Source organism: Protobothrops mucrosquamatus, unplaced genomic scaffold (assembly GCF_001527695.2).
Source record: "Protobothrops mucrosquamatus isolate PMUCROS unplaced genomic scaffold, P.Mucros_1.0 scaffold39, whole genome shotgun sequence".
NCBI lineage: Eukaryota > Metazoa > Chordata > Lepidosauria > Squamata > Viperidae > Protobothrops > Protobothrops mucrosquamatus.
This window is the reverse complement of record NW_015386421.1, coordinates 1329105-1344850: the sequence shown is the minus strand read 5'-3', so window position 1 is coordinate 1344850 and position 15746 is coordinate 1329105. Positions and strand designations below refer to the sequence as shown.

Sequence of the window (15746 nt, the reverse complement as noted above, 5' to 3'; positions counted from 1 at the left end):
TGTTATTACTTCCTATTGATCCCTTTGCAAAGTGAGAAGTGAACTAAAATTAATGTCAATTCCACTGCTCGGATCAATAGCTGGAGTTATTTTAATCTGGATTTGCACAGGGTGCTAAATTAAAAAAAATCAGCATAGAGGCAAAAAGTAACAGTTACTTACTTTGGCTGTACCCACTCACTTCTGGTCACCAAAATATTTTTTCAGGCTGATTATCCTGCAATCTATTTTTTTTTTAAATTAAGCAGGCCAGTTAGTTTTCTTATTTTGGATTCCATTTTTAAAAACCAATGACATTTTGACATTGGGAGTGCATTAACTATAGATGATTTTCATAATGACTAGTCTTGCCGCAGCTTCATCCATACATGCTTCTGTTTATGGCGGTGATTGGGAATAATAGCATGGGATGAAGTGATGACAGAAGGTACGTAATAGACAAGGGGAAAATGAAAATGAAAAGTATGCAGGAGTTTTTTAAAATAAAATTCAGTCTGAACCATTATTAAAATATGTTAATTTATTGTCAAATGAAGAAGATAGCTTAACGATTCATACTATTCTGTTAGGAGTGTTAAGTGTGGCTTCCATTAAATACATTTAATATAAACAGGGATAGTGTCATTAGTGATATATTTTTCTCCCTCTTTCATTCTCTTGCAGATTGTGGTTTCCAGATGCCAGTTTAAATAATGTTTCTTTCCCTAGGTAAATTATATATAATTTTTTGCTTTAAAATTAATCAAAGAATATCCAGATTTCCCATAACCTTTCTCCGCTATTGTAGCTTTTGATTTTACATTTGATTATTTGTTATCTTAAATCATTTCATTGTTCAGAAAGAAGATCACTCAAAATAGTTCTGATTAGATTACCCTTGCCATGTCTACATCCACAGCTAAAACTCAGATGAAAGTTATTAAAGATGTGAAAGTGGATCAAAAATTGTTAATTAGATACTTCTAATCTTTTAGCACTGATTTGAACAGGAAAGGAAGCCAATGCAGTAGAGATAGGAGGATGTCAGTTCATCTTCCCACTGCTATACTGTCAAACTTCTGGGTACAGGATAGAAGAAAAAGGAAATGTTATTTCTGAACTGCATGAAGGATGTAGCAAGCATTCCATAGAGTTTGTTAACCTAGGCTTGCCATTCAGATAATACAAAAGCCACTCCATTAGAAACGGGATCCTTTTAGTAAGTTTTATTTGCTAGGCCTGACCTTCTGGAACAAACAGACACATTTTGTACTGCTTTTTTATTATATGATTTTTTTTTGTTTTTTGAGTGCTGTAAGGCTAGTATATTGTTTTAAAGTAAGCCTTTGTATATTAAAGTGAAGTGAATTCTAGCATACTTAATGGCTGGGGCAGAAATTTAAAAAGAAACAAAAGGAATGCTAATGTTATTATAATAGGGGAATGAGTTTTCAAGCCTAGATAGGATTAGAAGCAAAGTTTGTTAATACATATGCACATAGAGAAAGTATATATACACATATACATACTCAGAGAGAGAGAGAACATGGGATTTATTTTCTTGTACTCGGCAAGTAGTTATAAAAGAATACATACATACATACATACATACATACATACATATTCTCAAAATCTTAATGGAATATTGAGAACAGTTTACAAATCTAGTTAAGCATGAGCACATTAGGAAGTAAAACTACTGATCCATTTTGTACTGTCCACAAACTAAAAGGCAGATGCTTGGAAGAGATCAGATGGCACAGCCACTAATTACAATTTCAAATATTATCAGGGACGCCAAGGACTTATTGATGTCATTATTGTTTTCTTTTAAAAAAAATAGAAGAATAGCTTAAATGTATGATTCATACATATTATTTATTCCCCCTTCATCACTAAGGATAATGGAAAATCCAAAACATGATATATATCTGCACAATTTGAATATATTCCTCTATTACATCTATTTCATATTTTTGTATATTCATGAAGTAAATACATTTTCATTTATAATTTTTGAATAAGTATTCATTTATTTTATTCATATTAATGTTAAGATGTTGTAGTTATAGGCTTACATACTTCAAGGATTTTTTTTCTGTTCCAATATTTTTGTTTGGCAGGAATGAAATAATATAAGTTTAATTTTCACTACAGTTAGTTACTGCACACTTGTTCAAATCATTCAACCCCCACTTAACCATGTGGCTTGATCTGAATCTGCAGTGGTTTCTTATCCTTCTGTAGGGTAGAAGGGAAGGATAGTAAGGCCAGAGCAGGTGGCATTCTCCGCATAAGGCACAGATTCTCTTGGCTTTCAGGTCTCTTGTGCCACATTTTATCTACCTAGGGTGGACCATCTCTTGAATCTTAAGATTAATGCTAAAGCTGTAAAAGAGAGCAGGAGGAAGACTTGTACAGACCCTTAGAGGGAGTCAGAGACTCTTCCAGTAACATGTGAACTTTCTTGTTGGCTTTCTAAAAGAACAATACGTGGAAAGTTGGCTTAGGCTTTTACAATTTTCTTGCTATATGAAGAACAGCCAGCTGTTATTTCAACTTTCTGTGTTTTTCCTCTTTTCCCCTTCTTTGTCTTTTCAGTTTTGGGATGGTGATAAGAATTTGGTGAGATCTCTCAGCTCTATATCCAGACATTGCTTTGTTTTCCATCCAGGGAACACCATTTCCCTCGTGGCCCTGTCAAGAAAAGAGACTCCAATGGACTTACACCGAGCAGCTTTTAAGATGGAAAACTCCTCCTACCTTCCCAATCCTTTGGCATCTCCAGCCCTGATGGTCCTGGCTTCCACTGCTGAAGCCAGCCGTGATGCTTCCATCCCCTGCCAACAGCCAAGGCCCTTTGGGGTCCCTGTGTCAGTGGACAAGGATGTGCACATCCCGTTCACCAATGGCTCCTATACTTTTGCCTCTATGTATCACCGACAAAGTGGGGTGCCTGGAGCATTCACCAACCGTGATTTTCCACCTTCGTTGCTGCATCTCCATCCTCAGTTTGCACCCCCTAATCTGGACTGTACTCCAATCAGCATGCTTAACCACAGTGGTGTTGGGGCCTTCCGTCCCTTTGCCTCCACTGAGGACCGGGAAAGTTATCAGTCGGCTTTTACACCTGCTAAGCGCCTGAAGAACTGTCATGATACCGACTCTCCCCATCTTCGCTTCTCAGATGCTGATGGCAAGGAGTATGAATTTGGAGCCCAGCTCCCATCTGGCTCCCCTGGCTCCCTCAAACTTGATGACACTGGAAAAAAGATTTTTGCTGTCTCTGGCCTCATTTCAGACCGTGAGACTTCATCCAGTCCTGAGGACCGAAACGATAGATGTAAGTACCTTAGCTTTTTTTAATTGGGCTGTTAAATGCTCAACAGGTAACGCTTCTGAATGCTTGAGGGTTCTAAAGAGGCCAAACTATATATGGCCCTATTTTTCTTTAAATATTAGTGGATTGCAGGAGAAGACAGATTGTAGAATATCTAGACAAAATATTTTTTTTCTTTTCTGCTAGATTGGGGTTCCATCTAGCAGAAAAACTGCCAACCTTCCAGAAAGAGGGAAAGTCTCTGTTGGAAGTGTCTGACTCTACATTTATTTCAGGAGATTCAGTTTTTGAGGATAGTGTCTTTGTAAACTTGTCTTCCACCTCTGTCCTTATGTATTTGATGCCAGTTGTAACAAAATACAGTTCTTTTACCTGATATCAATGTAAAACATGTTTCTTTTAATTAGATCTGACTCCTAGTAAGGTAATCTAACTTCTGGCATTAAAACAGAGAAAGGGAGACATCTTGTAATGTGTTACACAAGCTGTACATCTTGCACTAATGTACAAGAATTTTCTGTAATACCCTCTATAAGTGCAAAAGTGGAATTCCAGAAGTGAAAATATTTCACAGACTAAGCTAAGCTGAACCCAATCCACCTAAGATCTACTGGAGCGTTCCTCTCTCCAAGTAATCTCTTTCTTATTAAATGCCGTGAGTTACCTCATTAGAGGAAAGTAGATCAAGAAGTATTTATCTAATATATTGATGATAAGGCAGCATTGAGGTCAGTCTGGTTTTTCCCCAATTCTATACTTTAGATATTAAACTAGTTTGCTCTACCTTGCTTCCCATTAGATCCTTTTGTAGTTTCTCATACTGCTTTGTTCCTTCTTCCATTTTTTTAAGAGGTGGTAGATGGAGAGAAAAATAAGGATTTTTTTTTTTTTGAAAAAAAATTGGAGCACTCCCTGGTTCCCCGTTGGATATCATTTTTCTTCTTTTTCTTTATGATACCAAGGAGAGTAATAGAGACATAGTTCCACTCTCTCCCTGTCGGTACTGCTTCCTCAGGCTGTCTACTTGAATTAGGCACTGTGTTAACTTCTCAGTGCTACGAGGCATCTGCCAAAAGCCTCCGCACCTTGTCAATAAAAGTCACCATAAAATCAACCTGCCTTATAAATCCATCGCTCGTTGGTTCTGAAATATGCTTTGAGTTTGTCTTTTATGTCAGTGTTTGTGTGGAATGCTTCCTCAAAGACGAAACTACATGTTGCCCTAAAGGCTTGTGTGCTTTTTCTGTAGTGTGGCTTAGCTGAGTGAGAACCACCTAAATGTCGTGGTCTTTGATGGTTGAGTGCAACAATTGTGTGTGTGTGTGTGTGTGTGTGTGTGTGTGTGTGTGTGTATGAAAAGGTGGGGAAAATAATAATAAAGTTTGAAAAGGTAAGAAAAGATAGAATTGCCCTGAGTAAAGATGTTTTATAATTTAAAACAGTATACATTACTAATGTAAATATAACAATTTACAAATATGAAATTAATGCAGATTATGTATATTGGAAGTCATGTTCAAAATGCTGGCTCAATTATATACATTTAGAGTGCATTAATTGCTTCATCTTACTAACCTGCTCCTGTTAGATAATGGTATAAATGAACAAATATTTTATGAACTCACAGAACAGTGTTTAGAAAGTGATTGACTCAGAGGTAAACATGTGTTTAAATGTGGGCACAGTTCAGTAGAAATAGGTTTTTCTATACAAATATTTTCATGAATTCTCAGATAATGTTTGGGGGAACCACATAAAACATATTTAAAGGATGAAGGAGATATATAGACTTTTACAAACGAAAATAATAAAAAAATACAGATAGGTTTTTGTATCTTAACAGCCTCCAGTCTATTCATTCTTGACATTTCCTTTCTTGGCTATGAAAAGTAAATCAAAATTGGTTTCAATTTCATTGAAAGCACACCAAAAGTGGCTTCATACCAACATGCCCAGGTAAAATATAAAATAGGTTTTACACTTAGTACTGACTAGGTTAAATTTTGGGGGTGAATATTGACTTTAGTTAAAACTTTTATTTTAACAGTCATGAGTTTTAAAAGCATTTTATTATTTATCTGTATAAATATGTAAGTATCTCTATCTGAGGAGCAAACAAACCTGGTTATATGTAATTATGACCTTCAAATATCCTTGGCATGTTTAGGTCTTTTTTCATAGAACATATATTCTTGGGTATTTCAGAATCTGGAACAAGAAAACTGTACATACCCCATGTGTGAAAGATTATTTGTTAGTAGTTTCTAGAATGAGGCTGAAGATGGAGATAGTTTTCTGATGATTCCACTGTTCTGAATGGAACCAGAGGAATGCACACATATTCACATGTATGAAAATGTGGCATATCGGCTTTTATAAATTCCTAGCCCTTTCAAATGTGTTTCAATTTTTTATACGTATAACATATATAAACCTCTCTATGAACATTCTACAATACATTTTAGAGAAATGATTATATAGACAAACTGATTTGCAAAATTGTATTGATGGACCTAGTAAAAACCATTGCATTAGCAAACCTTTATGTCTCCAAGAGGCACTCTACAAAATATTTTGGCTCTGTTTATTTGCAGTCTTCCATATACTGAAATGGGATCAGACTGCACGATGTGCAAATAACTTCAATCACAACATATAACATTCCTTGTCTGGCACCAGTAGACTCTATTCTTTCTTTCTTTGTTTGTTTCTTATAATTTCAGACTTGGGATTTTCACTTGCTGCTTCATTTATTTTTAACGAAAAATAATACAAAACAGCAAGCTTAGCTTGTGGAAACTGGGGGAGGGTTTTGTTTTTTTTTTTAAAAAAGGAATGCCATCTAAAGTGCAATGCTAATGGAATCTAATGAAGGGCAAAGTGTATCACTGTACAAGTATAGGTGCAGGCATCTCATTTTATTAGTAAGATACTAAGAACAATTCTGTATGTCTACATTCTCTGGAGACAAGAGTCTTATCTCTGTTAATTAGTCGTGTAAATCTAGATTGATTCCCTACCCACGTGAGAAGTTATTTAAGATTTAGATTGGTCAACATTGCCTTGAGTCCTGCCTTCTGGGTATGTTTTGATCTTTAAAAAATGACATAATATATTGAATTGAACCACAGCTGTTGTGCATTTTATATTTACAGATTTTATATTTTATATATACAAACGTTTACCCAAAATTAGTGACAAAATTGGAAGTGCAGTGTGAATATATATATATGTAAAGCTTAATTTTACAATCTGCTTCTTGGAATATTTCAGTGCATCAGTTCATGGTAAATGTTCTTCCCTTTGAACCCCTGTGGTCCAGAAAAGAACCCACAGGAGTTGTGCACAAAAGCCCTGAAGAATAAATAATTTATTTATGAAGATAAATATTTTATCCAGGTATCTATGTTTATATGTTCACTGAGAGCATTAATCACATGGGGGAAGATGGTTTACACTCCATGTGTAATGCAGAGGCATCTGCAGCTACATTCTATTGGATTCTTCAAATAATGATTTGACCCTAACATCCAGCTACAATAGATTTAAACAGAGTGTCCCTGTGTTACAGATTTCTAACTTTTAAAAATAGTGTTTTTATCCTCTAATTCCTACTTGTGGTCTCATAGACTAATAATCAGAATATGTCCTTTCAGGAAAGAAAAGCGGAGTCCTTAACAGCAGCTGGGTCATGTACACCAAAATGTTCTACTGGCAAAAGCACTGCAGTTCTCCTTTCTATTCGTGGGAACTTCAAAATTTGTTACTTTATACATGAATCTTCCCCAACCTCTTGCTTCCCATCCCCAATGAACTGGCACTATAAGGCCTTGGCCTTTATTTTGAGTTTGCATATTGTGCTTATTTGAACTGTTTCCTCCCCTTTATTGCATGTATTCAAGTTTGGTTTATTGTTGATGAAACAGACTCTAATTTATATGTTAGATATTTTTGCAATTTTGCTTCTTACAATTTATCAGCAGTGGTTTGCTTTTTAATGCCCCATAATGAAATGTTTTTAAACATGGTCAGTTTAAGACAGCTATGCGTGGTGGAGAGAGTCTATTTTCTTATTCTTACTTCAGTTTTTCTTACAGTTTTATATCACAGAAGAGAGTGAACTTTTTTTTGTTGGGCCGGGCCTCAGTATTTGGACTGGTTTTGGAAATCACTTCAAGAACTTTGAAACTAACCAATGGAAATATTTAAGAAAAGTCAAAATGCTGTTGAGTTTAAGTTCCAAGTAGCAACAATTAATAATGTATTAATTCCTGGTTTTTTTTCTCTCTTAGCATATTAGACAACTGATTCAAGCTTCATCTTAGCTCTGGCTATCTCAGTAGAGCAAAGGCTGACCAGGTGTTTACACACTAGGGTCTAAAGTAAGGTGGGGGTGTATTCCAATTATCCAACATTCAAAATATATACATTGTTTGCTTGTTTTACAGTTATGTGCTGGATCTCTTTTTTTAAATAATTGATGCTGTACTTTAGGGTTCTTAAAAGAAGAAAAGTAAAGCCATCTTGTGAAAAGGTATTAGACATGATCTAATATCAGGTCTGTTTTTAAAACATAGTACAAAGGCATCCTATGGAAATGGCTGCATCTCTAATGGAATGGGTAAATGCATATCTGTGGTGAGTTTTAGATGTAGAAAACTACTTCAATGTCTCAAGAAAAGAGCCATTCTGATGGGCCATATTTTAGTAAGGAAATGGAAACTACATTTTTTCGGGTTGTCGGAGCCCTTTCCTCCTGCCTTATGGTCACCCGTCCTCTCAGCAAACTGTTGCTGAACCTCCTTGCCATTTTGCTCTGTTTAATTGTGATGTTGGCATAAAGAAAGGCTTGGGCCGTTAACGTGCGGAGAGCTGGGTGTGAGCTGCTCCAGTGCTGCCGGCTGCAGGACCATCTGGCCTGGCTTGCCTCCTCAGGTCTCCAGCTTCCCTTTCTCTTTATGTGTGCCGAGGCTGCCTTGCACACTTGGAATGCCTAATCACCATGGTGAGAGGATGGGCCTTGCCTCCTGCCCCTTCCCATCAATTGTCATGCAGAACTGATCCAGAGGACCGTTGTCTTTGCGGCAGCCTGCTTGCCTGGCCATGCCTGGCCCTTGGCATAAGGACGGCTTTTAATTGATCATTTGTGGGGGGAGGGCAGGGGTGGTTTCAGCCTCTCAATGTTTCCCAACACAGTCTCTGCCGCACGGCCAGATTTCTCATTTGTTTGGGAAACGCTGGTGGTTTAGCTTTTACTCCCCCGCCTTCACGATTTCCTTTTAGGCTCCGCTTATTGCTGTTTTATGGGGAACTCTGAGGGCTTGTTACAGTGACTCTGAGGAGCACTGAGGAAGATATAAACATTGTGTTTATCTTCTCACAACTGGGAAGCGGGCACATACGGACACTAAATATTTATTGTCCTGCCTTCCACTGTGTGTTCGTGTTTGTATTTGCATGAACAATTATGGATTTATTATCTTTGGGCAAGATGAACTCTTAATCCAGCCGCTTTCCTCAATCCTAAGATCATATCTTAAAACCTAGAGAGAGAAACTTGTTTGTCACAGAAAGTTCAAACTTGGCTTGACTGGCATCAGCTATTAGAAGACCTAATTTTTTTGTATTGTATAAAAGAAATGTAATGCTTACAGAGCATTATATTATATTGCTTTTGTGGTTTATGCTGTTTTGTGTATTTTTGTCTCAGTTTCTTTTTATTTAAAAGTAGGAATACTGGGCCCTGATATTGGCTAGCAGGACCAGTCTTACAATTAAGAGTGAGGAGATCTGCCTCAGGTAATATATCTTTTAAAAGTATGTTTAAAATAAAAAAAGTAAGCTATTTTATTTCATTTTAATGAAATCACCATTTTAATTTTTTTCCTTTTGGGCATTGATATAACTCTGGTATTCTGTGTAATGATATGTTGCCTGTTGTTGGCTTAATATTGGAAAAATATTATGGGCTGCTACAAATTTATAATAAGCAAATACGTTGATATACAAGGCCTTAATTTAGAAACTCTGTAGTATTATTTTTACATAATATAATGTAATAATCTCTAACAACAATTCATAGAAATCATGGGGTTTTTATATTTGTTTATCTTCAAATACTAGTATATTAAACACCATTTATAAGTACTAAACTAGAAAATCTTTGTAAAATAACTGGATGAATAAAATAAAACACAGTGCTGTTGAGAAATAGCTGGCCAAGCAGTAAACAAGTAATTTTACCCTAATTATTACTATTTCAGGGAATCCAGATCATTTTCCTCAAGGTAGGATTTCTGTTGTGAGGATATCACATTTACTCAGGTTTGTCAGAAATGTAGAGCATCAGTTACCATGTTGAATTCTATAGAAAGTGTTTGCATGACAATGCAAGTTGCATTCCTAGTGACAACTAATCATTTCCAATACCATTTGAAAACATCCAGATTGCCTCACAGTTACATTCTGTTTTCCATCTATCTACTACAAGATGGCTTAATGCTGTGTTCCTTGTAGTAGATCTGAAGTTAATGATGTAGTAGCCTTGAGAATCCTGCTGTGTTAATATTTGAGGGTTGATTTATTGCCACACAGTGATATATAATATTATATAATAAAATATATCATATTCTATATAATAAAGCTGTTTGTATGTTTGCTGATTGGATACCCCAAATATCCAAACGTATGGAGAAAGTGGCTGCCTTGGATATGACCATAACCATTTATAATTTTAAGGAACCTCAAAATGGTGGCCATAACAAATACCTAAAAGATTGGATGACTCAAATATTATGGTTTTGATCTTTGACCTCCCTGTGTTTGTCAGGAGCTAAACAAGTATCTGAAATTTACTGAGGAAAAAATGATAAGCGTTAGACATCAGCTACTTCTTCCCATTTCTTTCCCTAAACTACTTCCTTTCCATTAAAAAAATGATGGCAACCTTTCCAAAGATTTACTAATGAATTTTTTCTATTCCAATCTTCTTTCTCTGATTTAAGTTTCTCTCATACTTTTTGAGATTCTGATTCTGTTCTCTTAAGGTTCAGAGCTGAAACAGAGAAAGCTATTTTTAGTACTTACCACTAATAAAATTATTTCTAGCAATCAGGCCTTTCCCTCCATCATCCTGCCTACCTTTAGTGAAATGGGGAATAAGTTTGATGGGATGAACAGTTTATCTTGAAACAGATTCTTACATAAAAAGTCTTCATTTTTCCCTCACTATGTTTAACAAATGATATGACATTTTTTATATTTACACATATGAATGTTTTATACCATTTTTCTGTTAAAACCATGCATCGTAAGAACAAAACAGTCATTAAAATTGTATGGCTTTTTTCCATACTTTTTTGGAAAGTATGATTTATTATAAACATTAGAAATTAATACATAATACATGTATGCGGAGGATTTGAATAAGCTCAACAATTGGCTTTCGTTGGTTTGACTAAACCTGCTTAATGCATTCAGGGTAATGAAGCGTAAGTCATTAGAGAGATGATATGACATTGTAATATTAGGGTACAGTGCTAATGTTGTTTACTTTGGGAAGTAAGCTACATTGAAAATTGTGTTATATATGTCATAGAATCATACCATAAATGTGTTTGAGGTTTAAAAAATGAAAATAATTTTCCAATTATCATCATTCCCAAGTAACAAGTTATTACATTTTTTTATTCTATGTTTCTACTCTTTACTGTCCTCCTGTATGTTTGTTCATATCCTAGTTAATGAATTTTCTTCTCTTACTTAGAATGGAGAATAGTCACGTATTTTTTTCATAGCCATATTATGTTAAAACCTCTGTTGAATTGCTGCATTATTCCTTCTGTGTTAAACTTACATCATTACAACTGGATATTTTCTATGAAAGAAAACGCTGCTTCAGGGGTGTCTGCTAATCATGGTAATATATGTAACTTGCAGAGATTGCAATCTATGAGCAATAGAAATTCAGTAAGAATTGTGACTTGTTCTTATTGCTACTTCGTATTGCTTCCCTTTTCAATGATCAAATATGTAACATAGTATTTACTGTTGCAAATTGGTTATTGCTTAGGATAGGAATATCTTAATTTATAGCCTTGTAAGGTTGTTAATTTGTCATATTCATCAAGATGTATTAAATTGAACACTTTGTACACTGTGATCCTCCATCTGTATAATTACTTAAATGATTTGGTAGCAAGATTTGGCCCTGTTTTAATTATATGAAAGATAATATAGAATAATTGATTCTTTAGAATTTATTCTGTAATATTGTGCTATACCTGAAGGATTATGGGAGTCACTGGGTATTGAGAGAGGATAGAATAAAGAATTAGGCTACTTGTGCAACTTCAGATTGTTTTGACTTTTTCATGTATGTTAAAAACTAAAAGCATTGACAGAGCATATTAAAATATCAAAGTTTTTAGAAATACTGTATATTTTGTACTATTTTTGACAACAGGACAATATTATACTTTCTTATAATCTGAAATACATATTGTACATTCTTTTAAAGAGTTTTCATTGAAATGTTATATTTCTAGCAACCAGATTTTGAATTACAGATAATAGAATAAAAGAGTTGAATCCTCAGTGAGTCATATAGTATGACTCATTGCATTAAGTAGTCCTAGCAGGTTGCCAAAAACTTTCCATTCAGAGGTTTATATTATAAGAACATGGGATGTCTTTGTAGTTTGCCGTTTCTTACTAACCAGTGCGTTAGCAGCCTTTTCTATTTTTTTAATAGCCTACTCTGAATCTAGAACAGTTCATATGGCCTCACCTGAGTTTGGTTCCTCAACTTGGCCAGAGGCAATGTCCCTAACGATTGACACATTGGGAATAAGAGAGAGATTTTTGTCATTGCATCAGATAAATTAAAATTTAAGGAAGCCCTCTCAACTGGTTCATACTAAACACTAAAAATGTAGTTTGTTTTTACTTACTGTATTGTAAGAAATCAAGGGTCAGAATAATATTTAATACAGATAATCTTCGACTTGCAATATTCATTTAATAACTCTTCAAAGTTACAACCGCATTGAAAAAAAAGGATTTACAATCTGTCCTTGCACATGCAACCATTACAGCATCCCCACAGTCACAGGATAAAAATTGGGGTACTTGGCAACCAGCATGTGTTTACAATAGTTGCAGCATCCCAGGATTATGTGATCTCCATTTGCAACCTTCCCGGCCTGGCTTCTGACAAGCAAAGTCAACAGGGGAAGCTGGAGTCGCTTAGCAACTGCATGATTCACAACAACTGCAAAGATTCGCTTAATAACCATGGCAAAAAAGGTTGTAAAATTGGGTGCAACTCAACAACTCCTTGCTTAGCAATGGAAATTGTGGTCCATTTGTGGTCATATGTTGAGGACTACCTTTATGTGGGAATAATCATATTAACTCTATGTAAATTTAAAATATTTTTGTCCCAGTTTTTGAAATATAATTCCTTTCATCCTGGTAAAAAATATAAGGCTTATTATTCTTTGTGTTATAAAGTGTCCTGTGGTTTGTTACTGAGAAAGGACATATTCATTTCAGTTATTTGCATCCATGACCTATATTTGTTTTTGTTCATCCGTAGAAGAAGTGGTTCTTTTATAGTAATATACTTAAATGGAATCCTTTTCTCACAGAGTCTGGTTGTGGAATGAGCTTGGCAAAAAAAAGGAGGGTTACCTAGACATTGGGTTGTAATAGAATTTTTCAGCAAATAATTATATTGTAACTGAGTATATATTCAAATGGAAAGGTAAAGTATGTTTGAATGTCCCTGGAAAATAAATGTATTTTCTTCCATTTTACACTTTGAAGCTGGGTACAGTACAGTATATAGGTATTAGACTACCTTATTATGACTTATAAATATGACCTGACAGAAACTCTGGGGCCTCCAATTGAATGAAAATTCATCCATGGGGAACATCAGAAGTAATGATTGCTAAAAATTACATTGATTTCATTAAAAAATAGGGAATTTTAGAGAGGAAAAACATTTCTGAATAATAAATGTAAGTCTGTGCTTGTGCATACTCTCATTTAAATTCCTTCCCTTTACAGACTTAATGTTATATGGTAAAAAGCAATTTTGTCTTTCTTCATATGGTTGTCCTTGAAATTTTGTGGACTGGTTGCTTACTTATGTTCATTTTTGCTTTGTAAAAAGAACCAAATCTAATATATTTTATCTGCTTATGCTTTGTTTAGTTTTATTCAAGCTTTTACTGCAAACTACCCTTCGAGCTTCTGTTTTGAAATTCAAAACAAAGGAGGAAAAATTGAGACACTTTTTTTGTTTACTACATACATTACAAGGCAGATGCTGACAGAGTCATAATCATGTTTACTTGCATTTATTATAACAGGACTGAGAGAATATTTTACACAGTAGAAACCAGCATCAATTTTTAAGATGATTGTCATACACAAAACTAATTTTCTTTTTCTTTTACTTTGCAGAATCTAGGCTGTAGAGTTAAAAAAAATAAACACTCATAAAACAGATTCCAGAAATTTTTCCAAGTCCACTTACAACAGCAATACAAATGGAATAAATAAACTTTAAAAACCTTAAGATATGATTATAAATAGACTTTATTTTTTTTGTAGTTTGCACTGTTACATTGGTATAATATACAGGTGGTCCTCAACTTACGTCCACAATTGAGCCCAAAATTTCTGTTGCTAAGTAAGACAGTTGGAAAGTGAGTTTTGCCCCATTTTACGACCTTTCTTGCCACAGTTATTAAGTGAATCACTGCCGTTGTTAAGTTACTAATACACTTGTTAAGTGAATCTGGCTTTCCCATTGACTTTGCTTGTCAGAATGTCACAAGGTTATCACATGACCCCCAAGACACTGCAACTATCATGAACCTGTTGCCAAGCATCTGAATTTTGATCACATGGCCATGGGGATCCTGCAACTGTGGTAAGTGTGAAAGACTGTCATAAATCACTTTTTTTCAGTGCTGTTGTAACATCAGATGGTCACTAAATGAATGGTTGTAAGTTGAGGAATACCTGTACTTGAACAGGATAAGATAAATTCATGACATCTCTGATATCTTTGACCGTAACACTGTGCTATGTGAATCATGGATTCAACCCCATTTGTATCAGAAGACAGCCAACCTAATTAAACATGCCATAGTTTGTTAAACTTCGAAGCTTACTGACATTTTTGAGAGACCTACAGTTTTGCTTTCAGTTTCGAAAGAGTAAATCAGTTTAACTGTAGGGTAGTTTTTACAAAATTTGGAATTGAGAGAAGTTGTGGTTTTGCAAATTAAACAACTTACTACAAGGGAGTATTGGCTCAGGTAACATTAGCAAAATTGAACTACAAGGAGCATGTGCAGAATACAGTAAAGCTGGAAATATGAGGAATCTGCTGCACTTTGGAAACAGAAGTATTGAATTTCTTCTCCCTAGCATATCCCTCTCTCCTACCAGTCCTTGTAATGGGCTGCATTAATTTCCTTCTGACACACTGAAATATCAGTTGGCTAGTCGGATTCTTGCTGGGAATCATTGTTGACTGATTAGTAGGCCAAACTGAACCTGATCGAAGGTGGCATGGGCAATTAGCCCTTCGCTAGGAATCTGTCCGAGATGTGGAGTTCTTTCTGTTTCATTTGCCTTCACACATCTGTTTCAACATACAGCACAGCCTTGGCCTTCAGTCAGTAGAAATGTCTGTTTTTGCTTCTGATATCACACTTGGCTCCTGAGTACAAGTGACTTCTGTAGATTTTGGTGGAGTTTGTTCTTTGGATTCAGTTTTTTGTTCTGATAGTCTTACCAGCTTTTTAATACTGCCCACTCCCCTACAGGTAGAGATATATGGGTATCTGTGTGGTATGTGTGAGAAAGAGAGATTACTTTCCATTTTCTCTACATCATTAAGAATCACATTTTTCCTGCATTTAATAGAATATTAATATTAAAATATGTACATGTTACATCATAAGATGTAAACTTGTTTGGGTTGATGAGATGGAATTTTCATGAAGGATAATAGGTGCTGTGAAAGAATGGCTTTAAGAGGGTACCCTTTTAATTACTTCTAATTAATGCCTTTCATATTTTGGCTTAGCTCTTATTCTCAGCACATATTTTTCTTATGTCTGGCTTCCAACTCAAATTCTCTCCCTCTCACTTCCCAAAACATATACGGTACATTCACACTGCATTTATATCGTTTTATGTTCCTTTCTCCCTTACTGAATTGCTCTGCAGGGTTTGTAACTGTTCCTGAGGTTTTCCGCAGTCCTTTTCCGGTTTTCCATATCCTCCTCCCACTTCCTCAAGAATCCACATCAGCAGAACCATTTTTTTTCCTGCATTATAGTAGGTTATCTTACATTCCAAATAAAGGGTAGCCATTGTAAACAAACACCTTTCTATGCAG

At 35.2% G+C, this 15746-nt stretch overlaps 1 protein-coding gene across 3 annotated transcripts in view; it reads left to right on the top strand.

The window, feature by feature from the left end:
- Nucleotides 1–2666: 2666 nt before the first annotated feature.
- The window catches only part of RNF220 (ring finger protein 220), a 333204-nt gene continuing 320124 nt past the window's right edge, over nucleotides 2667–15746 (top strand). For 2 of the 3 annotated variants that reach the window (XM_015811346.1, XM_015811345.1), the window contains exon 1: nucleotides 2685–3322. In XM_015811346.1, the coding sequence (XP_015666832.1) occupies nucleotides 2698–3322 (625 nt within the window). In that variant the 5' untranslated portion in view covers nucleotides 2685–2697. Of the gene's footprint in view, nucleotides 3323–15746 lie in introns of all 3 variants that reach the window. The other variant, XM_029283207.1, reaches the window with a different exon arrangement.